The sequence below is a fragment of the Mytilus trossulus genome, chromosome 10 (genome assembly GCF_036588685.1).
Source record: "Mytilus trossulus isolate FHL-02 chromosome 10, PNRI_Mtr1.1.1.hap1, whole genome shotgun sequence".
NCBI classification, from domain to species: domain Eukaryota; kingdom Metazoa; phylum Mollusca; class Bivalvia; order Mytilida; family Mytilidae; genus Mytilus; species Mytilus trossulus.
The window spans coordinates 54,202,378-54,228,327 of record NC_086382.1 but is presented as its reverse complement, the minus strand read 5'-3'; the positions used below and the strand labels follow the sequence as shown (position 1 = coordinate 54,228,327).

General features: G+C 31.5%; 2 protein-coding genes across 2 annotated transcripts; both read right to left on the bottom strand.

The window, feature by feature from the left end:
- Positions 1 to 235: 235 nt before the first annotated feature.
- On the bottom strand, positions 236 to 9,646 carry LOC134687642 (kelch-like ECH-associated protein 1B). Its single transcript, XM_063548093.1, has 8 exons — positions 9,594 to 9,646; positions 7,539 to 7,642; positions 6,348 to 6,636; positions 5,569 to 5,718; positions 4,934 to 5,233; positions 4,004 to 4,205; positions 2,547 to 2,777; positions 236 to 1,300 (listed from the first exon to the last, which is right to left on the bottom strand). Exons 3-8 carry the CDS (start codon positions 6,624 to 6,626, stop codon positions 786 to 788), a joined length of 1,677 nt encoding a protein of 558 aa, XP_063404163.1. The 5' UTR covers positions 6,627 to 6,636; positions 7,539 to 7,642; positions 9,594 to 9,646; the 3' UTR covers positions 236 to 785.
- A 7,626-nt stretch (positions 9,647 to 17,272) lies between these two features.
- On the bottom strand, positions 17,273 to 20,812 carry LOC134687641 (uncharacterized). Its single transcript, XM_063548092.1, has 4 exons — positions 20,673 to 20,812; positions 19,377 to 19,617; positions 18,331 to 18,695; positions 17,273 to 17,815 (listed from the first exon to the last, which is right to left on the bottom strand). The coding sequence occupies exons 2-4, from the start codon at positions 19,613 to 19,615 to the stop codon at positions 17,460 to 17,462; spliced, it is 960 nt and encodes a 319-aa protein (XP_063404162.1). The 5' UTR covers positions 19,616 to 19,617; positions 20,673 to 20,812; the 3' UTR covers positions 17,273 to 17,459.
- Positions 20,813 to 25,950: the final 5,138 nt, after the last annotated feature.

Genomic DNA, 25,950 nt, shown 5'->3' with positions numbered 1-25,950 from the left:
AACATTCAGAGGCAGCTTTGTGTAATAGAACACATTTTTTATAATCATGATAATACTGCATTATAAAATGTATCAACTAAAATATACATAGAGCTATAATCTATGGACAATTATATTCAGATATAACTGGTGTGAAAAAAGACAAATTCTTCTACTGAATTTCTTAAAATTGATGAAATTTCCATAATTTTACAGACTGTCAGAACATTTACTTTTTTACATATTAAGAGATTAATTATCTGCAAAATTCTGTTATTTTAAATCTCCAAAATTGCAGAGATGTTTTAAATTGTAAATAATTTCCCAATTATGTTTATTATATCTTTTAATGTCTAATAAACATGCTGTTTTTGCTGTTATTGTCTCTGAAAAGACTTTCTCTCAGAAATCTGTACTATGGATTTGCTTATGTATAAAACATAATGTATCCTTTAATATCATATTGTATGCATAAGGTGATCATGAGATGTAAATAAGATATTGAATTGAATTTTGTTTATTGCAATTGAAATAAATCATTGTACTGAAAAATAATTTCTTCGTCTACATGAGGAAAAAACATATCCCTGTGAACAAGCCTCTAAATTTCATACTCAACATTTTGTTAATAATTGGAATGTTAAAATTTCATATTTTTAAATTGTAGTTTTTATCACTCTTTAAGTAAATGATACTCTTTTTATGTTTTTTTTCTTTTCATTTTTATAAAAAACCGGTAAAAATATAAAAAATATTAAAATCAAACCTATTAATGAAGACATTGTAGAAAATGAAGTAAGATTTATCTAATAAACAGGTACAGCCACTAAGTCTAACTGATGCTGCATCAGTATTTGTACATCTACAACCTTAGAATTACCATTCTCCTTAGCACCATCAAGTAAATTAACATACAACAAGTCTGTTGTAAAACCGGTTTCATCGTCAGTTTTGAAACAATACATTATATCATTGCATATAGTTATACCAAATACATATCCTCCAATTTCTTCATTATTCTTCTTGGTAAAATGTGTATATGTATTTGTTACTTCCAGAGATTTTTCATCAGAGTGTTCCAGCACATGTACCAAGTCTCGACTCGCTCTCACATATATTGCATCATTGTAGGTACATGCTCCAAGAAATGCCAGTCCACTTTGTATATCACTCGACATGAGTAATTTTGTCCATGAATCTTGTACGGGAGAATAACAAAACATTGCACTACTACAGAACAAAGCATATATTTTATTGTGTAAAACTGTCAAAGCTTTGTGGTACCCATGAGTTGGTGATGGGGCCAATGAACACCACTTATCTGTAAACACAAAATAATTGAAATTGAAATTTCACATGTTATTTAACTTATTGTAATTATAATATACAAAATAATAGAAAAGTAACTGAACATATTTAAAAACAAATGTTATTATGTTATTTAACTTATTGTAATTATAAAGTACAAAATAATAGAAAAGTAACTGAACATATTTAAAAACATTATATACGAGGGGATGGGGTTAAATGATTAAAGAATAATGCCTTTAAAAAATGAAGATTAGAAAATAACAGGCAAAAAAATGAAGATTAGATAACGGGCAAAAAAAATGAAGATTAGAGAAAAAAGGGTAAATTTTTTGAAGATTATAGAAAAAAGAGGTTAATTTTTTAAAGATTAGAGAGAAAAAAAGGGTGAAAATTAAAAGTTTACAGAATAACAGACACCTGTTTAAATGAGTATTTCTGAAATAGGACCTTATTTATATGGACTATGCATAATAAGTACTAAAAAAAAACTACCTGTACAAATATTTAGTAAGTTCTAAAATAATTATTAATAAGATGTCATGTTTATACTGTTATTAGGCTTACTAAAGAACCCACCATATTCTTAAATCTCAGAGGATAAGACCAAATTGTTCATCTATTACCAAATTCAAAGAAGCCATGTCAGACTGCCCAACAGAGACTTGTGATATCACTTTGAACAAGAGTTCCATCAGTATCATTCAACACAATTTGTAAGATATAGATAGCTATCATTGTAAGATATAGATAGCTATCATTTTAAAATATAGATAGCTATCATTGTAAGATATAGATAGCTATCATTTTAAAATATAGATAGCTATCATTGTAATATATAGATAGCTATCATTGTAAGATATAGATAGCTATCATTGTAAAATATAGATAGCTATCATTGTAAAATATAGATAGCTATCATTGTAAAATATAGATAGCTATCATTGTAAAATATAGATAGCTATCATTGTAAAATATAGATAGCTATTATTGTAAAATATAGATAGCTATCCCAGGCCTCACGGTCATAAAACTTTTGAGCATGATTTTAACTCAGACTAGAAAAATCAACGAATCAAATTGCTGGATTTCATGTTTCGAGCATGATTTTTGTGCTCCGAGCACTGAGCAAAGTTTTATGCCTTCAAGGCAAGGGCAAACATTTTAAATAAAAGTATGAAGCTCCAGATTGATGTGTGAATACTGAGATAATAGACAAGGAATCCTAAAAGTGACTTTTCTGTTATAATTAACCTTACCTTCATCACAATCATACTTTTCCATAGAATTAAGTTTAACTCTAAATCGTCCATATCCACCAATCACATATAAGCAATTATTTATAGCACATGATGCATGGTGTCGCCTCGGACTCTGTAAATCTGTCAACTTCCGCCACTTGTTTGTAAAGGTATTATAGCAATAAATGCCAAGGTTCCATGTGTTTTTACCTAACTTTGGTTCCCCACCTGATACTATTATGTCTTGTCCTATAATGTAATACTAATTATTAAACCAAGTATCATTTATACATTACAAAATATAATTGATTAAAATTATTTCTCTAATTCTTCGTCAATTTATCCCTTCTGCACCCATTGTATAAAAAAAAATTTAATCAGCATGTGGTTCGTTTGATCTCAAAATTCTTCATTGGTTAAAATCCTATCGTCTGAATTTCCTATTGTGACAGCATGAAAAAAGACACCATGCCTGATGACGTCACATAGAAAGAACACATCTTTTTGCAGATCAGTCGCAAAAAGAAGGAATTAGTTTGCCTGCGCATTGTTTGAAATCATTAGAGAAACGGATTCCACACTCAATGCAGTGGTAGAATCTATATGTATATATTTGATGCTTGATTAGAAATGTATAACTGATGACAGTATACAACAACAAATCTTTTTTGTGATGTTTCAGTTTTAAGTACATGTAAGATGAAATGATCTGCAGTACCCTTTGATATTAAAATTGACATAGATGCTTCATGTGCATTGAATATAAAGGGATGGAAGTAATATTTCTCCACTGTTGGTAGTTCAAATATCAAATCTTAAATATTTCCGAAATTAACAGTTGAGAGTGAAGAATTTCATGTTATGAGTGTTATGTATGTAGTGGAAGAATTGTACAGAGCAAACTTATAGCCGATTGCGTTTAGTGTGTAGGTAAAGGTAATATCTTAGGTTAGCTTGCTTGCTAGCTTCAACATGAAGTCATTATTAAGTTAGATAAACTACCCTCCTTTAAAAGTAGACTAGTTTGACAGATAACCAATCTATCTGTCGGTAGGACTAAGCTACTCCAAAAGAAGGTTAGTATACCTATTATGGTTTACCTTTTTTAAAAGTTGTTATTTGGATGGAGAGTTGCCTCATTGGCACTCACACCACATCTTCCTATATCTACTTACGTTATAATGACTTTACGGCTCAGCTAGTAAGCAAGCTAACCAAAGATATTACCTTTACCTACACACTCAATGCAATTAGCTGTAAAAATGATATAAAAATAAATTTTGGCATTCCTCTGCTGAACTACTTAAATTATAAATAGATTTGTATGATGATCTCATTGTAACCTTTTTATTCACTGTAACAATGAAAAACTAGAGAATGATAGATACAAAAGAGTTCATCAAAACAGAACAGAGAAAAACAGAACCACCTTGACCTTACGATTGACACAGAAACTATAACCAATATAATCTTACCATTGACACAGACACTATAACCACCATGACCCTCCACATTTGGTAGAACATCTTCCATTGTAGCTATAACATTATCCTTCAGTATACTACATTCCTTTGCCATATCAATCTTGTAGATCACAGGATCAAACCAGAAACTTTGGGAAGCTTCATCAAATCTCTGTAAACCTACACAAAACAGGTCTTCTGGGACTTGTCGATACTGTAATTAGAAACATTATTTTTTTTTCAATATGCTGAAATAAAAAAATAAAAAAATTTGTATTAAAATAATAAAAGGTGAGAATGAACTGTTTATAAATCTATAGACACTAATATTTCATTGAAGGGGCATAGGTTGCAGAGTGGACTAAGTATCTCAACTACTGTATCACAAGTTTGTCAACATTGAGGTTCCATCCCTGCAAGTGGCAGCTCTGTTTGTCATAAATAAAAAAAGAAAATCATTGTCAATTTTGTTGCCAAAGATTGTTGTTCTTTCTGGTCACTCTAGGTCCTTCTCCAATAATAAAAACTGACTGCCTGAAATAGCCACTAGTGCAGAAAGTGGTGTTTAACACCAATCAATCAATATGTCATTGATAGAAATCTTTATTATAATTCTTTTAAACAGGAACACTTTCAGGTAATGACGTTGATTACACTGGGCAACCCTCATAGCAGATTATTTGAACTAAGTGTGAACCACATTTTAGAAGTCTATTCACAACAAGATATATTAGTCAGTGCTTACAGTTCTTAATTCCATTTTCAACCATATTTAGTAAATCATGAAACAACATTGATGACCTCACAGTCACATGACAAAATTTTGCTACATGATCTATAAGATGATAGACAAAAAACTTGCAGCCAATCATGAGATGTGCTACATCCAAAATTGAATTATAACATCTTTTTTTACATGTATGACATGACTTAAATTAATACCTTTCTTCTAATTTGATCTTTGTTATTTTCAAGTCTTTGTAAAATTCCATTTTTTGTTGTGTGAAGATATTTGAATTGTGACAGCATGTTGAGTTCTATGGAAGGATTAATCATATCTTCAATGTGAATGTATTTCGACAGTTCTTTTATATACTGTTGTCTATTCTCTACATCAGCATCTATCCATCGTTCAAATGCATAATACACATCAATTTCTGATTTCACATTCAAGGCTTTCTCAAGTAATAAGCTTCTTAATGTTGCAACTTGGATGGATAGAAAATCATCTGTCTGACATACCTATAAAATGAAAATTTTACATGTAAATAAGTTGTTTTAGTATCTTTCATTTATTTACATGGCAACAATTGCAAATGCCAAAGACATTAAAATCAATCTCATGTTAATACATCAGGAGCAATTTGTGAGAGAAAATTATGCTTTTTGTGTCTTATGTATAAGGTCAAAAACTAAAAATCAACTAGACTTCAATTATTCCATTTCACATTTGGTAGAACAATTCAATATCAATATTTATATTCAGTGTAATGTTTAATAAATTATGATAAAAAGTAGACTTTAAATTAAATTCAACATATAAAAGAAATAACACTCTTTTGTAACAGTTGACTTACCTTTGTGAAGTAATGCTGCATGTGCCTTTTAGTTAATTTAAGTACACTTTTAAGATGATACAAAGTAGAACACTCCAATGTACTTGAACAGGTATTATGGCACAGATTATCACTTAAAAATTCACAACACAATTCTATGGCACTAGATATCTGTAAAAAAAAAAACAGGACTAGCAAGTTAAGAGCAAAAACAAAACATAGGTTCCCAAAAAGGCATTGGCATTTAACTAAAGGTTGGCTTTAGTTTCACAATTGCTGTCTTTACAAAAACTGTAAACAATATTCTGTCTGATTTCCATGCTAGGTGAGACCATGCACTTTCTTGTCAGGATCTATGTAACTTTTTAATGTATAACACAGATGTAAAATCTTGAGAAACAAATTTCTCCAGATTTTAGAATTTCTAATATTATTCAATTCTCATAAATAAATATTTTCCATTTTTGATTGGTCCTTTTTTTTTTTTTTTTTTTTTTATCTTTTTTGCAAACTATTAATTTAAAGAATTTTTTTTGTAGCTTTATACATGTATCTCAATATTGGAAATGATTGTTTCTCTCTTACATCAATTATGCAATTTGAAGTTTTTATGATATATTTTGTATACAAGGCCGTACCGTGACCTATAATTGTTAATGTTTGTGTCATTTTGGTCTTTTGTGGATAGTTGTCTCATTGGCAATCATACCACATCTTCTTTTTTATAAGTCATGTAGGACTATTAATACATATTTATTGTCACCACATGTTTTTCAAATTCTTAAACATCATATGCATACCTGAAACCTACAAGCCCCTGCTGTGATACAATACACTGATTCATTTGTTAGGTGTAGTACATCAGAAGATATATAGCTGATCAGCTCCCTCATGACATCTGCTTCCATGTCTTTTATTTCTACCATATTATGATGGCTTTCTTTCATACCAGAGGAAAACATGGCATTAAAGTAATCACTTTTCTTCATCAGAAGACATTTAGAACAGTTAATTTTTTCTTCCTCTCCAAATGTAATGGTAACATTTTCATCCTCTGGATTATCAGAATCGTCCTCCATCTTTGTTTCCCTATTAAAATGAATTTAAATGGTTATTTTCTTCATTTGACAGACCAGTCCAACTTCCACCTCAGCCAGCTTAACAATACATTGGACCCGACCTATCTACTACAGTGAATGGTTTGACAATCAAGTGTTATTTTCGTTACTAAAAATTAATATCTTTAATTTAATTTTATTCAATCAAATGATCTCATAGTTGGCCTGTACATGTACGTGTTCATGACTATGCATATTGATAATACTAAATTTGTACATTAAAGAACACAGATGTATGGTACATTGTACATGTATACATTATATTCTGTTCAAGAAAAAAAATACAGGCTTACTTGACAGGAAATAATGAATTAAAGGAACAATTAAATTATTGGTATAAATTGAAAATAATTTCAATATACATTCAGCATAATCAGTATTACCTTGATAATTAAAATGAAACAGGTGAAGTAGCCCACAAGAGAGAGATAATAATGTACATGGAAATTAATAGGCCACAACTTTATATCTTAATTAGATTAAGCATGCTTTCTACAAATGAATGTCAGAAATGTGTTCAAACAGTTTTGTATTGTTGGATTGCTGTCTTCTTGATATAAATGTACAAATTCCTTGGCTGTTGTCTGCTCTAACAGCTCTATGGATGGGTTGTTGTTGCTTTGAAACATTACCCATTTCCTTTCCCAATTCTAAATGTCCAGTATGGTCACTACTATCAGACAAGACTACATACATTGTACATGTACACATTTCCATTTTTCTTGTTTATATATATTTTAATGGTACATTTGTAAATAATGTTAATATGTTGAAGGCCGTACTTTAACCTATAATGGTTTTTTTTTATTTGGATGGAGAGTTGTCTCATTGGCACTCACACCACATCTTCCTATATCTAAATAAGTTTTATACCTCAGTTTATAAACTTAATCCAGGGTAGATCAAATCAAAATCCTATACAACATGGAATACCAATTTTGCATATAAAACTTGAATTACATGATGAAATCATCTACCTATAAATACAAAATTTACATGTATAATGATACAAAATAAATGAATTTATTACAAATGAGTAAATAGATAAAGAAAGATGTGGTATGAGTGCAACTGAGACAACTCTCCATCCAAATAACAATTCATAAAAGTAAACCATTATAAGTCAAGGTATGGCCTTCAACACAGAGCCTTGACTCACACCAAACAGCAAGTTATAAAGGGCCCCAAAAATTACTTGTGTAAAACCATTCAAACAGGAAAACCAATGGTCTAATCTATTATTATTCAAACAAATCTGTACATTGCAAACAGGAAATACAAATAACCATCAAATTAACAGCTAAAAATCAATCATGTTACAAACTATTAGATTTTTTAGCTCATAAATTTTGCTTCATAACTTAAACAGAGTTCTAATGTCCCCATCATGGCACATACCTAAATAATATCTCAAAAAATAATCTTTTTTTTTTATAAATCGAGTAGAAAGAGAACAAGAATGTGTCCAAAGTACATGGATGCCCTACTTGCACTATCATTTTCTATGTTCAGTGGACAATGAAATTGGGGTAAATACAACTCTTATTTGGCATAAAAATCGGAAAGATCATATCAACATGATCAAAGGGAACATTTGTACTAAGTTTCAAGTTGATTAAACTTCAACTTCATCAAAGCTACCTCAACCAAAAACTTTAACCTGATACGGGACAGACAGAGGGACAAACGAACGCACAGACCAGAAAACATATATTAATGCCCCTTTACTATTGTAGGTGGGGCATAAAAATCAAGGTACATTCATGATTGTAGCAAACAAAAACTGAGTTATCAAAAGTAATATAAATCACTAAAAATAGAAATTTTAATAGGGATGGTGACTTTAAAGGCTTCAGAAGCATTAGAAACTGTAGAAAATTATAAACATATATATAGGAATTGATAGAGACTCTCGTGAAGTAGAGGCAACAAGAACAATTATTGGAAATCGTCTAAAAACTGCAAGACAGACATCATAGATATAGGAAGATGTGGTGTGAGTGCCAATGAGACAACTCTCCATCCAAATAACAATTTAAAAAATCATACACACTTATGGGCTCAGGACTGTATGGTTTAAATTAATGGACTTAACCCAGAGGTGTCATGTAAACTATGGTTTCTTTTGGATACATATATTCTACAGTATCACCGTTCAAAATTTTCAAATGGTAAAAAAAACTTCAATTTGTCAGCTGTGTGAGGAAGGAACTGAAAATTTAGAACATTTTCTTGTTGAATGCTCTGCCTTAACAAGTATTAAATCTTTTTGTAATATTTACATGTATATCTATATCTTGTTATATCCATATGACTTAATTGATTTATCAAGTATTACTTTATTTTTAAAATGTGTATCGAATACTGTAGTATGTAATTTCATATGTTTCATCATCAAAAATAAAATAATTACAAAAAAAAACCCAAGTATTAGAGACATCTTTATCTCAAAGCTTTATACAGTTGTTGTACCAAAGATTGGGACTGCTGCATGGACTGACATATGCGTTAGCAACTTGAAAATGATACAATTAATATTGGACTGTAGTCTTTTTGAGTAGTACTATGTGTTTGAGAAAAAATGACATAAATTTGGTGGAATCAATCACTAGAAGCCTGTGTTCACAGTAACTTGCTCCATGAAAAGCGTAGTGTGCACCTTGAAAGAAAATAAACATTTAAAAGTTGTAAGGTTGACCAAACTCATAGGCTGTAAATAGATAAAATTTGTTTAAAGATAATGCATAGTGACTGGAAACAGATGTAAATAAAAAGTAACAAAATTTTACTGGATGAACTCCAGGTTCTCCTGATAGAGGAGGGATTTTCAGAAGGTAACAAGGTTCAGACTTCAGGTGACGACTTACTAAACCAATGCCTTGCTTTGAAATGAAATTAAAATATCAAACCAGAAAGATTTACACTTACAATGTAGAAGTTAGCTATGGGTCAATCCTTTTTATTTTGGCGGATAGTCCTAGGACAGGGGAAAGAAACATATTTACAATTTCAGAAAAGTGTATCTAATTACAAGATTTTAATCCCGAACCCGTAACTAAACTAAATCATCAATTTGTAAACACACGAATGCAGTCCGATGCTGTCTGAAGTTAAAGATTTACAAATTAAATCTAGAATAATAATGTTAATTTGGAAATTATGACAAAAAAGTTACGAAAAATGCAGAATGTTGTTTTTACATTTTTAAATAGGCACTGGCTACGGTTACATGGAAATGCAACAGTTATTAAAATATTATTGTTACATTGGAGACTAATTGCCGGAATACAAGGTTGAGTAAGGTGTCATACCACCAATTAAAAGTCCCTATCTGTTCAACCAAATTTTACAATTTTCACAGCTTTCTAAATATTTTACCTTAAGTTTAACTTCATAGAAGCCAGGCCGTATATCCTGAATCCTACATGTATCAGCTTTCTACACGCCAATTTTCAACAGGTGTTTAAAATCATATTACAAAGAAAAGAATTATTAATTAGGGATACCGGGAATGAATGAGAAACTTCACGTTTTTGTCTAAACTTACAAATCGCGTGAACAAAGTTTTCTCAATAGATCTAGGAAACAAAAACAACAACGCTTGCACATTTTAAAAAGGGTTTTAATCCATGCACGATCTTTAACCAGAGGCAAATTTAAGGAGGCAGGGGTCCCGGTAGAGGTTTTCGTCTGTCATTTGCCCATAGTCCTAGACCTCATTCGTATGTCATACCTTGTATGCAGATGCCATGTGTTACGAATTTAGTTTCCTTCTGTCATTTGTCCATTATCCTTGACCTCATTTTTATGGATCAGCAACTACACAAAAGTGTTTTCTTCGAGTTCATCAGACCGGATTCATCTGACCTCGACCTTACTTTATGGATGATTGGCCAGGTCTGTGTCACAGAAAAAAAGTCAACTATATTTTTTGATTGGAATGATTGTAAGGTGTACATGTATGTCTAGACGGAAATCCGCTTGTAATACGCTACACTGAAACAATGAACAAAGTGTAGTAGCCATTGGTTCATTGTTTAAGAAATAATTCATGGAAGCCATAGATTTGTTGGAAATTTACACATGGCCTGGGTCGTGATATTCGAATTTTATCCTGAGCGTTATTCTAATAGGACAAATAAGTTGGTTGAAATACTGAAGCGAGGGTTGGTGTGTCGTGTGTGGAGCTGTTCTTTTTTACTCCTTGTTAGATAAAGCTCAAATATTCGCATACATCTTTAACAGTGGCGGATCCAGAGGGGGGGTTCCGGGGGTGCGCACCCCCCCCCCCTTTATTTTTGCCGATCAATGCATATGTATCGGGACATATGTTTTGCACCCCCCCCCCCCCTCGCCCTGGGTTAGCACCCCCCTTTCGAAAATTCCTGCATCCGCCCCTGTTTAACTTGCATTAATTATTTCGTTAATAACCGCTAGAAAAAATATGTTTAATTCTCAAACCCAATATTTCCGATTTTTAATTTACATGTTTTCTCGTAAGCTACCGTCAAATCCAAAATTGACATTTCGTAAAAAAGGAGCTGCCATGTTGACTCGCTGAAATCAAATGCAATAGAATAGAAAACCTCAGAATTCCATTTTTATACAATATTATACGAACTTCGTTGGTTACAAAAAAAATTGTAATTTTGTGATATTGACTTAATATTGTTTTTATACTGCAACTTAAATTAGTATATTGATATTTTTTTATACTGCAACTTAAATTAGTATATTGATATTTTTTTAATCGTAACATAAATACCAAGCTTATTTCCATCCCTTAATGAACCCCTGATTGTAGAGAAAGTGTTCCATGATGCAATTGACATTGCACAAAATATACAGTGTTACTATTTTTAGGAAAAAAAACAAAACTATTTGCAATACATTAATTCTTTTTATTATGCATCTGAATAAGAATAAAAGTTCTATATTGTCGTTTGTTTAATTAAAATTAGTAATACAATAAAATTGGCAAAGCGTTTGCAATGTAGGTTCAAATACATGTGGATTTACGTGGGAGGTATATTGTAACATCCATTATTATGTATATCTCTGAGTCTGCGCTAAGTATAGATATATCGAGAATTTTCACACGGTGTTGTTTACAAAGCGAAAGAAGCACGTCATATTAGAATTAGTATTAGGTTCATGGTTTATGTTATCATATACTATACGCAATATGTCAACTATATTTCGTGAATAGAATGATTGTTAAGTGATCATGTCTGTCTTGCAGGGCTCTTCGGATCTGACCTTGGCCTTTCTTTCATGGTTTGTTAGAAGTTATAAGAATACGGTCTACTATATTCGGTGTATAGATTGATTGCATGGCTAGCGAAGATGGGGTTCATCTGACTTTAACCTCATTTTGATGTATTGGCAAATGTTAAAATTGGAAAATTATAGTCTCCCTATATCAGGTGTATGGTAGGAAATTGAATCATTTTAAGTAAAGCAGGCGAGACATTTCAGCGTGTTCAGTCATGGTTCAAATTCAGACCATGCCGATCCCACACTTTAGTGGTCATTTATAATACAGCTTTTTTGTGTTTTGTATGTCGCACAATTTCATAATCCCTCACCTCCAACTATATATCTAATTGTGTATTTGACTGATTATTTTCCCCTAAAATTTTAAAAGTGTTTTTAGTTAGGTGTTGTACACAATATGCAAGCTTGATACTGTCTAAATTTGGATAATGCTATTTTTTTTGGCGTAACATATGTTTATGACATAAAACAAATGTGGTCATAGATTTAAAAAAAAAATGAAATGTGACATTTACGTTAACTCGAATGGCCTGATATCCTTAATCAAGCAACATGGTTAGATTTAGCATATAAAAATTAAACAGCTGCGTCTTTAGCGCATGATACGCCAGTCGCTTTTCAACGAATAAAGTTCAATAACTTCTCAATGTCATATGAGAAAAATCACAAAAGGGAGGTTATCTTAATAGATATAAACTATTCACTAAAGTTTCATGATAACTGTTCAAAACATTGACCGAAAACTGAAAAAAAAAAAATACTCTTTTTTATCAGTACAATCACATTTCTTCGAAACGTAAAATCTAAAATTTATAAAAATCGAAAAGGAGCTTTAATACGTCAATAGATATTAACAATACACCAAAGTTTCATGAAAAGTGCTGGACGCATATATGAATTATTGTCCGAAAACTGGAAAATTCCCCTTTTTAATGAAAAAACCCACTACAAAACAAGGAAATTCAAAATCTTAAATTTATAAAAAAAAAAAATGCTCCGCAGGGCGCAAATTTATACTTCGCAGAGATCGAACCCTGAACAGTTTGGGGCAAGTATTGACACAACATGTAAGCTTGATCATACAGCTCTGAATTTTGATTGTGATTAAATAGTTGACACAACATAGGTTTCTGACACAGAATGAATATGGTCTAAGAACTTAAACTTAAAAACTTAATTTTTTTAAATTGGACATTTACCTATTATGGTCCAATATCCAAAATCTAAATACATGGTTAGATTCAGCATATCATAGAACCCCAAGAATTAATTTTTTGATCAAATCAAATAATGTTCAATTTTAGACCCTTTAGACCTCAATGTGGACCAATTTGATAACCAGGCCCAAATATTAAAATTTTAAATACATGGTTAGATTCAGCATATTGCAAAACCAGATGCTCCGCAGGGCGCAGCTTTATACGACCGCAGAGGTTGAACCCTGAGCGGTTGGGGCAAGTATGGACACAACATTCAAGCTTGATTCAGCTCTTAATTTGGATTGTGATTAAATGGTTGACCCAGCAAAGGTTTCTGACAAAGAATGAATGTGGTCTAATGAACTTAATTTTTTTTTGCCTTTGAGCAATTCACTATGCTGTTGAATATTAATCCTCTCAAAAAAATGTTTGAAGAAATTTTCTTTTAAAAATTTAAAATGAGATAAATTGCCACCCCCCCCCCCTATATTTTTTTCACATCCCCCTTTCCTTTATTCCAAAACCGATCTCAATTTAAGTTTCCAATGGAGTTTGCAACAATAATTACTCATTTAAATGCATCATAAAAAATTAAAATGTAAAAAAAAGTGCTTGTTATCACTGAATGGTAAAGATTGTTTTAATTTATCAGTTGGAAGTAAAAGTGAATATACATTGTATTTTGTATAAAAAAATGATTTAAGTTGATTCAACTACCATTCTGGACAAAGAAAGATAACTCCAATTGAAATTTCTTGCTATTGCACAATATTGTGCAATTAAATATTTCTTGCTATTGCGCAATACTGTGCAATTGAAAATTCTTGCTATTGTATAATAATGTGCAATTGAAGATTTCTTGCTATTGCGCAATACTGTGCAATTGAAAATTTCTTGCTATTGTACAATACTGTGCAATTGAAGATTTCTTGTTATTGCTGAGTACTGTGCAATTGAAAATTTCTTACTATTGCACGATACTTAATATAATATTTGGATCCTGATTTGGACCAACTTGAAAACTGGGCCCATAATCAAAAATCTAAGTACATGTTTGGATTCAGCATATCAAAGAACCCCAATAATTCATTTTTTGTTAAAATCAAACTAAGTTTAATTTTCGACCCTATGGACTTTAATGTACACCAATTTGAAAACAGGACCAAAAATTAAGAATCTACATACACAGTTAGATTTGGCATATAAAAGAACCCCATTTTTTTTATTTTTGATGAAATCAAACAAAGTTTAATTTTGGACCCTGATTTGGACCAATTTGAAAACTGGGCCAATAATAAAAAAATCTAAGTACATTTTTAGATTCAGCATATCATAGAACACCAAGGATTCATTTTTTTTCAAAAATCAAACTAAGTTTAATTTTGGACCCTTTCGACCTTAATGTAGACCAATTTGAAAATGGGACAAAAAATTAAGAATCTACATACACAGTAAGATTCGGCATATCAAAGAACCCCAATTATTCAATTTTTGATGAAATCAAACAAAGTTTAATTTTGGGCCCCTTATTCCTAAACTGTTAGGACCAAAACTCCCAAAATCAATACCAACCTCCCTTTTGTGGTCATAAACCTGGTGTTTAAATTTCATTGATTTCTATTTACTTATACTAAAGTTAGAGTGCGAAAACTAAATGTATTCGAACGACGACGACGACGACGATGACGACGCCAACGTGATAGCAATATACGACGAAATTTTTTTCAATTTTTTGCGGTCGTATAAAAATCTAAGTTCATTTTTAGATTCAGCATATCAAAGAACTCCAAGGATTCAATTTTGGTCAACATCAAACTAAGTTTAATTTTGAACCCTTTGAACATTAATGTAGACCAATTTGAAAACCGGACCAAAAATTAGGAATCTACATACACAGTTAGATTCGGCATATCAAAGAACCCCAATATTCAATTTTTGATGAAATCAAACAAAGTTCAATTTTGGACCCTTTATTCCTAAACTGTTGCGACCAAACCTCCCAAAATCAATACCAACCTTCCTTTTATGATCATAAACCTTGTTTTTAAATTTCATTGCTTTCTTTATAACTTTAACTAAAGTTATTGTGCAAAAACAAAGAATAATGCTTACTTGGGCCCTTTTTTTGCCCCTAATTCCTAAACTGTTGGAACCAAAACTCCCAAAATCAATCCCAACCTTCATTTAGTGGTCATAAACCTTGTATCAAAATTTCATTGCTTTCTTTTAACTTTAACTAGAGTTATTGTGCAAAAACAAAGAATAATGCTTATTTGGGCCCTTTTTTGGCCCCTAATTTCTAAACTGTTGGAACCAAAACTCCCAAAATCAATCCCAACCTTCCTTTAGTGGTCATAAACCTTGTATCAAAATTTCATAGATTTCTGTTTACTTAAACTAAATAGTTTTATTTAATGTTATTAATAAAACTAAAGCTTAACATCTTTTATCTAAGAAAAAAATCCTTTCTTAGGAAAAAAAATCAATCCTTTAAAATTTATTGTAAAAAGCCATCTGAACAACATGCATTCAAACGTTTTTATTTTGTCTTACGTCTTTGAGTGTGTAACGTTAGGTGACACCAGTATCGTGCGACGTTTCAAAGTTATTGTGCGAAAACCAAGAAAATGCTTCTTTGGACCTGTTTTTGGCCCCTAATTCCTAACCTGTTGGGACTAAAACTCCACTGAAAAATCTATTCCAACCTTCCTTTTGTAGTCATAGACATTATGTTTAAATTTCATAGATTTCTGTTTACTTATCCTAAAATTATTGTGCGAAAATCAAGAAAATTGCTTATTTTGGCACTTTTTGGCCCCTTATTCCTAAACTGTTGGGACCAAAACACCCCAATTCAATCCCAACCTTCCTTTAATGGTCATAAACCTTGTGTTTAAATTTCATCGATTTCTATTTACTGTTACTTAAGTTAGAGTGCGAAATCCAAATGTCTTCAGACGACGACGAGGCCGCCAACGTGATACCAATATACGACAAAAAAAAAATCAATTTTTGCGGTCGTATAAAAACGAAAGAGAGCTCACGTCAATAGTTACAGACAATTCACAAACGTTGAATGCGTATTGGTTCAAGCATTTTTAAATTATTGTCCGACTTGTTGACGACAGATGGACACACAACGGTATACCATAATACAAATTATTAGAACACCAAAAATTTGATTTTAGTAATTAGTTAAAATCAAACAAAGTTTAATTGTATACCCTTCAAACCTTAATATGGACTTATTTGATAACAGGGCCCAAAATAAAAAATTACTATAATTTCTAAATAGCATTCAGTGGTATGTATAGTTACCAAATGTATTTGATTGACGACAACATCGCCATCGCATCTTTTTAGCGGTTTGTATCAAAGTTTCCCAAAAACTGATTAAGTTTGATAACTTGCAATTTTGCGGAAACTTGAAGAAGATAAAAGCTATCCAGATTTACATCGTCATTATATGCCCAACTGATCTCGCACTTTTAAACAATAAGAAAAGTATAACAGACAAATCACGTACCAATCATGTAGCTGAACGCACGGACGGACAGCCTATCAGGGGCAAATGATGCCCGAAATATAAAAATAAAATCTAAATGTTGTTCTGGTCATATAAGTAATGACAGGAGTCTACAACAAAAAGGTAAAAAAAAACACATCTTTAACTTGATAGGTGTTCCGGAGTTTTCTGTTTCATGTAGAACTGATTACCGACGACCAGCTATCATTTCATACTTCCACATATTACACAAATCAATACTTAAAAAGTTTATACGTTCATTTTTTTACATAAATAAGGCCGTTAGTTTTATCGTTTGAATTGTTTTACATTGTCTTATCGGGGCCTTTTATAGCTGACTATGCGGTATGAGCTTTGCTCATTGTTGAAGGCCGTACGATGACCTATAGTTGTTAATGTTTGTGTCATGTTGGTCTTTTGTGGATAGTTGTCTCATTGGCAATCATACCGCATCTTCTTTTTTATATTTAATAGTTTTAAATAATCAACCAAATAAATACCATTCTTACTGGTGCTGTCTCAATTCTTCTTCAATATGAAACCTTTTTTTTTTTTTTAGTTTATTGTATTTTTATTAAAAAACATACATAAATATAATAAATAATAATAAATTAAAGGCTACAACAGTATTTTGTCACAAATTCTAAAAAACAAAATATATTTAAACATTACATTGGTCAAATGCGTAAAAAGGGAATAGAGACCTTGAATTATGTTGTGCAACTTGAGCACATTCGCGCCATCCACCAATTTGCACCAGTCCACGGATAAACTGTTATCATGTGTTTCGGATCACTTCCAGTTTCCGAAAGTCAGTGATAATGAGGGTGAGAAATAACAATAAGCTATTGCAACACAAAGAACTGTAACAGACATGAAGAAAATAGGATGTTCAATAAATGAGTCTAACAGATAACCACATACACTTCTTTGATCTAAAACAATCCGTACATCCGGGGACAACAACTTAGAAAGAAAAAGAAGATGGCTGCTCGTATATTCTCCATCGACGTCATTCTTCCATCGAGCATAACAAGATGCTGAATCAATTCCAAGGAATTCTAAAAATTCGTCTTCACGTTCTAGGATCTTAGCATCCTTCCAGTCAACTAAGTCTGTCTTCGTCAATATTCCAAATATAGGGATATCTGAAACAAGAGTAAAATACTGTATGTTTTACAGGCTCATTACAGAAATTGTTAGTATTTTTATTTTAAACCATTATATTTGCAGAATTTGGCACCTTAGACAGCTTTGCGTAAGAGTGAAATACATAAAATACACATCACTGAGTTTAATTACATATATACAATTCTTGGTTTCTATTGTAAATAAAAATAACATTTTATAAATTTATTGCTTCTGATGCGCTTTTTCTTGATTTAACTTCCAACAGGAACACTCATATCCCAAAATATCGGAAGCTAAGGATGTGTTACTACCTAAACACACGAATAGCTATATAGAGCAAAAACCAAATTAATCTAAGGTCAACTTTGCCTTAGGGAGTTGAAACCTTAGATTTTTTTTAATAAATACACAGGTATCTCATTAAATTATAATGTAATTCAGTACATGTAATTTTTTTTCTATTTCTGTCTATATTTCTTGTATCTGGGATGTCCATGTTAATTGATGGTTTAATTTACAATATACAACTTACATCTTGGGTTCATGTTTCTTCTACTTCCATCAGGTTGTGCCACATTTTTCACAGACTGAATTAAATGTTTCGGTATAGGTTCATCAGCACTGGCAACAAACAATATTTTATGAATTTTTCGACTATTCATCGAAAATGGAAAATCTCTTTTCATTTGCCACCATGATCCATTTGCGTTCTGAATGTCTTGTAAGGCAGGAATAGAAGTCTGGTCAGGTATTCTTCCAGTTACTACCATTTCTAACAATTCTTGTTGATCTTTGGTACACGTGTCTCCTAAACCAGTCATATCAACCAGATGAGGAAAGGCTTTTGGGACAGTCATATCTTTCTGCTTTGCACCGTCGATGCCACATTTGTTGTACCTAGTAATGCACATTGATAAAATTTATAAATACATTTGTGTATATATGTGCTGTACAATTTCAAATAAACTTTGTGTGAATCATCTGTAAGACTAGCAATACGTTACAAAAATTCTGTTTATGTAATATATTTGCAGAGCTCCAGATAAGCTGCGTATAAGTGTTTTATTATACTTTTTATCAAAAGTGCCAGTTAAAAAAAATCATATTCGTCATTGAATAACATAAATAACATATCACACAAGTTCTTGCACGCGATAAGATCGAGAAATCTTACATGAAGGTTTTTTTCCCCATTTGTTTCTTATACTTGAATCGCAAAAAAAAAGAAAAAGAAAAAAAAGATCTTCTTAAATGGGAATACAAACTTCTTACCTTTTTATGATGAAAACGATGAATTAATGGATGACAAATTTCATCAAAGTTTGTTGTTACATCGATTATAGAGCTTTCGCCTGACTTTTGTTGAAGACTACTGATTTGGGTAACTCTTATTGACGTTTGCCTCGCGTATCATTTTATTCATATTTTTTAACGATATTACCTCTGCATATTGAATTTGTAGGTAAACAAGCAGAATAAGCATTCATATGTGTTTCATTGACCAAGGGAACAGTTGAGCTGGAATACAGTTAACTACATGAACTTCAGATCCGACTAAAATCATTCATATTTTATTACCAAATCAAATGTGTCGTTGTTCTTCTTCGTCCATCTTTATGCATGTGTGTTCCCTTGCTTCCAGTGGGAGCTTTGTACGATCTTTCGCCCGACAAGGTTGCTGTAATTGTATTAATTGTCGCAGATTTACCAGCTCCTATCGTACCAATGAGAAGTATATTTTCCTGTCGTCCAGTTCTCTTGTAGCATTCAAATATTTTTCTTTGCGATGGTATTATAAGCTGGTCTCGTTTCTTCATTTCTGTTGGAAAATTAAATCAGTTTCAATTATTCGCAACACGTTTGGGTGTCATAATCAGTTTTGAAGACACAAATGGAATTATATAGTTAAACGAAATTTTAATTGAAGTTTAATTAAAATTCCGCGAAACAATAGTGGTACATAGGTGTTACGTGACCACCTGTCCCACCCTTATATTGCATCTATTTACTCTGAAGTCTGCCATCATGACGAGGCTGCATGTTCATCTTGATATATTCCCCAGGTCACATGCTACTTTGTTGACAAAAGCACCGTAGATTTGATTTTCAATGCTATTTTTTTACACCAAATTCAAGGTCCATGATAGACCTAAGTCTTCCCAAGTTTTTGTGGGGTTACTCAGTCTTTATTTGTTTACATTGCGTTTTGTATACTGTTTGCCATGGCGTTGTCAGTTTAGTTTCTACTTTGATTTAGTTAGACTCTATGGTAACTTTCGCCTCTCTTCCAGCCTAAAGGCACGTGTTTCACACGGTGTTTCACATGGTGTTTCACACGGTGTTTCACACGGTGTTTCACACGGTGTTTCACATGGTGTTTCACGTTTTCTTTGATATGATTTGAGATATAAGTCCTCAAACCAATACCATGCAATTATATGTGTATAAAATGGAATTAAAGCTCATTCATATAAACAAAATGTAATGTAGTACTATATATATTAATATACAACTGTTATCTATAATTATATCTATATAACTTACTATAAATATTTTAACTTGTTTTAATGTCATCTTATTAAAAGAAGTTGGTAGAAAATGAATAGTCAACTATTTTAGTCATATAATAATTTCCTATAATTAATTAAGCTGACTCAGCACTAAACTTCTCAGTAATACCAATGTATAATGATCTATCATGTCTGACAGGCACTTGTTTCTATCCATTGGAAGAACCACTATCAACGTATATTTACGTTGATAGTGGTTCTTCCAATGGATAGAAACAAGTGCCTGTGATCATGTCTACATGAAATAATATAAATTAACGTGTTTTAGTGAAAAAGGTTATGCAATTCATGTAAAACTAAATACCGTTATAGAATTATGTCTGTTCGTCTACTCTGTTTAAGTAATGTTGTTCCTTGTAGCAACAAAATGATTTCTCAGTGTCGTTACACATACATATACAAAAAGATCAATGTCAGTTACTCCCCTTGTGTTTATATTGTGAAATAACAAACTACGGCTAAACTTGTTTCAACAATAACGGTGTAATTACTGCATTTACAAGTTAAAAGCTTTACATTATATAAAGATTAGAATAAACTGATAGTATAGACGTATATATGTCTTTCTCTGATAGTAAATTCTTTAATTCCATCAATAACAAAAAAAAACATAAATAGGAGATAACAGTTTAATAAAACAATAATATATTCTGCTGTGGCTGTCGTTTTGAATCAAGTAAGCCCTTTCGACATAGTTTTTTGGAATAACCCGAACTATTTATAGAAATGATTGCCAAACACGTGTAGCTAATTTGTTGTGTAGCAAGATGAAAACTTTTAAAAAAGTTAAAAAATAATCAGGACAGTTAAATGAAAGCAGCTTTATTCAGCTATTTTCATTTAATTCATCATTTGAACTTTTTGTCTGCTTTCTTTTAGTCTGGAAAGGTTTTTAATTTAAATGTGCGAATTAAATTTTACTTTAATAATCGTTATAGAGTGGAATGCGAGGTAACGGGTTTTCAAAACGCATGCAATTTAAAAAGCAAGCTATCACCATATACGATACCTCTAATGTACATAAATCAAAACTTAAAGCAGAAGATATGAGTACACACACAACTAGATGCAAAATCGAGTGAGTGAAAGAAACGGTAGCGCATGATGCAAATCTTAAAGAATTATACTCATAGGTCTGGAGCAATAAAACGGGTGTCCGATGTTTAACAACATTGACTACCAATGAGGGTCTCGGTCGGAAAGGGGAAAAGGAGTAGAGCTTATTTATTTTGACAAAAGAATAATAAATCATTATGTAAAACAAGCTTTATAAAGACTAATAACAAAATATAAGTAAAGCTCAACAAACAGCAGGCTTTAATAATAAGCTCATTGGGAGCAAGGGATGTCATTATTTGACCCAGCTACAGGTGCAATGTACAGAAAAAGTTGATATGATAAGCAAAGTAAGAGGAATTTTACATTCTTGCTGCCTCATAACAAATAAATCCGATTGCTCGTTCTTGTATTTTTTGTATTTTTGGGGGGTGTCACTGATTTTGTTCACTGCAAAAGCGACATGTAAGTCGACGGTTGCTGAGGTAAACAAGCCAACTGTATAGTAAATGATAAGTTTAGATATGGTCTAGTGAGAGGGGTATCAATTCTTTTCAAAACATTAGATATAGTACTAGCCGTGCAGCTTTTTACAAATGTTTGAGATTTCAGATGTGTGTATCAAATCAGTTTAAAATCTTTCTTTGGTTTCAACAAAAACTTTAACCCTATCATCGATCACACTTTGCATTGATTCCTGGTATGTGCGTTCGGTGGTGGTGGTGGTTGGGTGTGTGGATGCGTGTATAAATTGCAATTACATCATGGACTTTGTCATGTGTGCCTCTTTTTTGTTTGACGAGAACCATGATGATATTGAGTTAATACTATTTTCTACAAGAGTTAGATAATACATTATTCCGAGAAATTGACAGATTCAGAGATGGTGCTATCATTGGCATGGTGATATGTCTTTAATTACGAAAAGTAAGATGTCAATATAAAGACATTAAATAATACAGGGACAAGTAGATATCACACAGAAAAATCTTTATAGATGTATATATCAAGCAATAAACTTATATATATGCTTTGTCTTATGTTTAAACACGTGACTGTTTCATTTTAGATGATTTTAACAATTCTAAAGAAGAAGTACTTATAGACCATATTATTTTTGCAAGGTAAAGACAAAGATCATTTGGTAATTTGTCTTAATATGCTTAAACACTGTTTCATATTATATGATAGGTTTTCATACGCCCGTTTACGGGACGTATAATATTATGATATACCGTTGTCCGTCCGTCCGTCCTTCGTCAACAAGTCGGACAATCACTCAAAAACGCTTGAACTAATTATTATTTGCATGAAACTTTGGTGAATTGTTCAAATCTATTGATTTTCAAGAGCTCCCTTAGACCATATTTTGAAGATAAAGAAGAAGATTATGTGAAAGACAGCCAAACACTTTCATATTAAGGTCCACATTTATTGCTGCTTGCTATGTACCGGTTTTAATTATTCAGTTACTTTTTCCAGTTTTCTAACATTTGGCGTAATGTTAGACTGCCAGCAAAAGCTTGATCGCAGTCGCAAGGAAATATCATTCCGGAAAAAATACAAAATAGCAATATTCCATGTAGATTCCTTCATAAAATGCACTATTTCAGAGTTACCTCCGCTTAAAATGTTAATTTGAAAACATTGAAAAATCCAGCAAAATTAATCAACACTTGTAAAAAATATTATCAGTTATACGTTATAATCTTATAATTTATTCTTATATAATGCAGTTTTTCATTTGTTATCTGCATTCGTGGATATTTTGCTAACTTGATTGAAAATCTTGACCTTATGTTCTCTGTTTTTTCAATCCACGATGGCGACTTCTTACACCCATACCACATTAATCTCATCAAACGAAATGATAAAAAAAAACTGAAACAGTTTTATTCAAGTAATAAGAAAATAGAGTTTCAATGGCTTTTTCATATTTTAGCCATATAAACTCTTATTTTATTGATAGAAATACAACAGATTTATTACACTTTTTTGAGGATAGATGCCACTTTCAAGTTTGTCCAAAATGAGTTTTGGACGTCGAGTTTATGTATACGAAATCCTTAGGCTAGCCAACACAACTTTTGTTGTAGGCTTCGCTAGGTCTGATATTATGTATTTATTCACATAAATGGTTGAAATATATTTGAACTTAGGGACGACATCAAAAGTTCAATGAAGGATAAAAAAAATGTTTAAGGATAAAATCAATGTTGACCCTCGTCCCCAAACTATTTGATTTAATTTTTTTTTTTATCCTACATCGATCTTTTGATGTCGTCCCTTAAATTCATACTATATTTGGAATTGATGTTTTTTCTTAATATATGAGAAATTCCACATAACATTTGTCATTCTCTGTCTTCATGTTTTGTTGCAAATATAACTTCTATATCGTGTTAAAACCAGTGAGCTGTCAAAGCTTAAGGTAATGAAATCTTCCAGTTTATTGCAGTGTAGTCTAATATTACTACATTATAACATGTACTTTCTTTATTACATTTTACGTTGTTTCATTGTTATTTATTGGTTTCTCTTTTAGGAATTTTGGTCCTCAATGCTCTTCAACTTTGTACTTTATTTGGCCTTTTTAACTTTTTTGGATTCGAGCGTCACTGATGAGTCTTTTGTAGACGAAACGCGCGTCTGGCGTATATACTAAATTTTGTCCTGGTATCTATGACGAATTTATTTTCTTTATCATATTATGTACTTACTTCATTATAACATGTGTACTCTTTTTTTTACACTATGTGTTTTTTTTTTTTTTTTTTTTTTTATCTTATACAGTTTCATTTGTTTATCTTATACGGTATTTCTATTACATTTTATTGTTTCATTGTTACATTATGTGGCTTCATTATAACATTATGTGGTTTATGTATTGTGCGATGTATTTGCTTCATAATAAAATGTTACTTTAAATTTTTACTATTTTACTTCTTTACAAAAATTTGTTGTTATTTTTTTTTCTCTCAAACATTTCTTGCACATGGAGCAATCCAACTTTCCGAAAAACTTTCAACATTTCTGATTCTGCCATTTTTCTTTTTGTTTGATCTTAATTCTCTTAATTTTCCATGAGTCCCTTCTTACAGCTCATCATAACAGAGAAAAACCTCATCAAAATAGAGAAAAAGAGAGTCATCATAATAAAGAAAAAAATCATCATGATGAAGAAAAAGCCCATCATAATCGAGAAAAGCTCCCCATAATAAAGAGAAAGCTCCCAATAATAAAGAAAAAGCCCATCATAATAGAGAAAAGCTCCCCATAATAAAAAGAAAGCTCCCAATAATAAAGAAAAAGCTCATCATTATAGAGAAAAGCTCCCCATAATAAAGAGAAAGCTCCCAATAATAAAGAAAAAGCCCATCATAATAGAGAAAAGCTCCCCATAATAAAGAGAAAGCTCCCTATAATAAAGAAAAAGCTCATCTTAATAGAGAAAAGCTCCCCATAATAAAGAGAAAGCTCCCAATAATAAAGAAAAAGCTCATCATAATAGAGAAAAGCTCCCCATAATAAAGAGAAAGCTCCCAATAATAAAGAAAAAGCCCATCATAATAGAGAAAAGCTCCCCATAATAAAGAGAAAGCTCCCTATAATAATGAAAAAGCTAATCATAATAGAGAAAAGCTCCCCATAGTAAAGAGAAAGCTCCAAATATCAAAGAAAAAGCTCATCATTATAGAGAAAAGCTCCCCATAATAAAGAGAAAGCTCCCAATAATAAAGAAAAAGCTCATCATAATAGAGAAAAGCTCCCCATAATAAAGAGAAAGCTCCCAATAATAAAGAAAAAGCCCATCATAATAGAGAAAAGCTCCCCATAATAAAGAGAAAGCTCCCAATAATAAAGAAAAAGCTCATCATAATAGAGAAAAGCTCCCTATAATAAAGAGAAAGCTCCCTATAATAAAGAAAAAGCTCATGATAATATAGAAAAGCTCCCCATAATAAAGAGAAAGCTCACAATAATAAAGCAAAAGCTCATAATAATAGAAAAAAACTCCCCATAATAAAGAGAAAGCTCCCAATAATAAAGAAAAAGCCCATCATAATAGAGAACAGCTCCCCATAATAAAGAGAAAGCTCCCTATAATAAAGAAAAAGCTCATGATAATATAGAAAAGCTCCCCATAATAAAGAGAAAGCTCCCAATAATAAAGAAAAAGCCCATCATTATAGAGAAAAGCTCCCCATTATAAAGAGAAAGCTCCCAATAATAAAGAAAATGCTCATCATAATAGAGAAAAGCTCCCCATAATAAAGAGAAAGCTCCCAATAATAAAGAAAAAGCTTATCATAATAGAGAAAAGCCTCCAATAATAAAGAGAAAGCTCCCAATAATAAAGAAAAAGCTCATCATAATAGAGAAAAGCTCCCCATAATAAAGAGAAAGCTCCCAATAATAAAGAAAAAGCCCATCATAATAGAGAAAAGCTCCCCATAATAAAGAGAAAGCTCCCAATAATAAAGAAAATGCTCATCATAATAGAGAAAAGCTCCCCATAATAAAGA

Coding starts and splice junctions, on each gene's coding strand:
- LOC134687641 (XM_063548092.1), bottom strand. CDS start 19,615: ATGAAGAAACGAGACCAGCTTATAATACCATCGCAAAGAAAAATATTT. Junction 18,696..19,376: donor ACAACGACACATTTGATTTG/GTAATAAAATAT, acceptor GTGCATTACTAG/GTACAACAAATGTGGCATCG. Junction 17,816..18,330: donor AAGAAACATGAACCCAAGAT/GTAAGTTGTATA, acceptor CTCTTGTTTCAG/ATATCCCTATATTTGGAATA.
- LOC134687642 (XM_063548093.1), bottom strand. CDS start 6,626: ATGGAGGACGATTCTGATAATCCAGAGGATGAAAATGTTACCATTACA. Junction 4,206..4,933: donor AAGATCAAATTAGAAGAAAG/GTATTAATTTAA, acceptor TTCTAATTACAG/TATCGACAAGTCCCAGAAGA. Junction 2,778..4,003: donor TTATAGTGTCTGTGTCAATG/GTAAGATTATAT, acceptor ATTACATTATAG/GACAAGACATAATAGTATCA.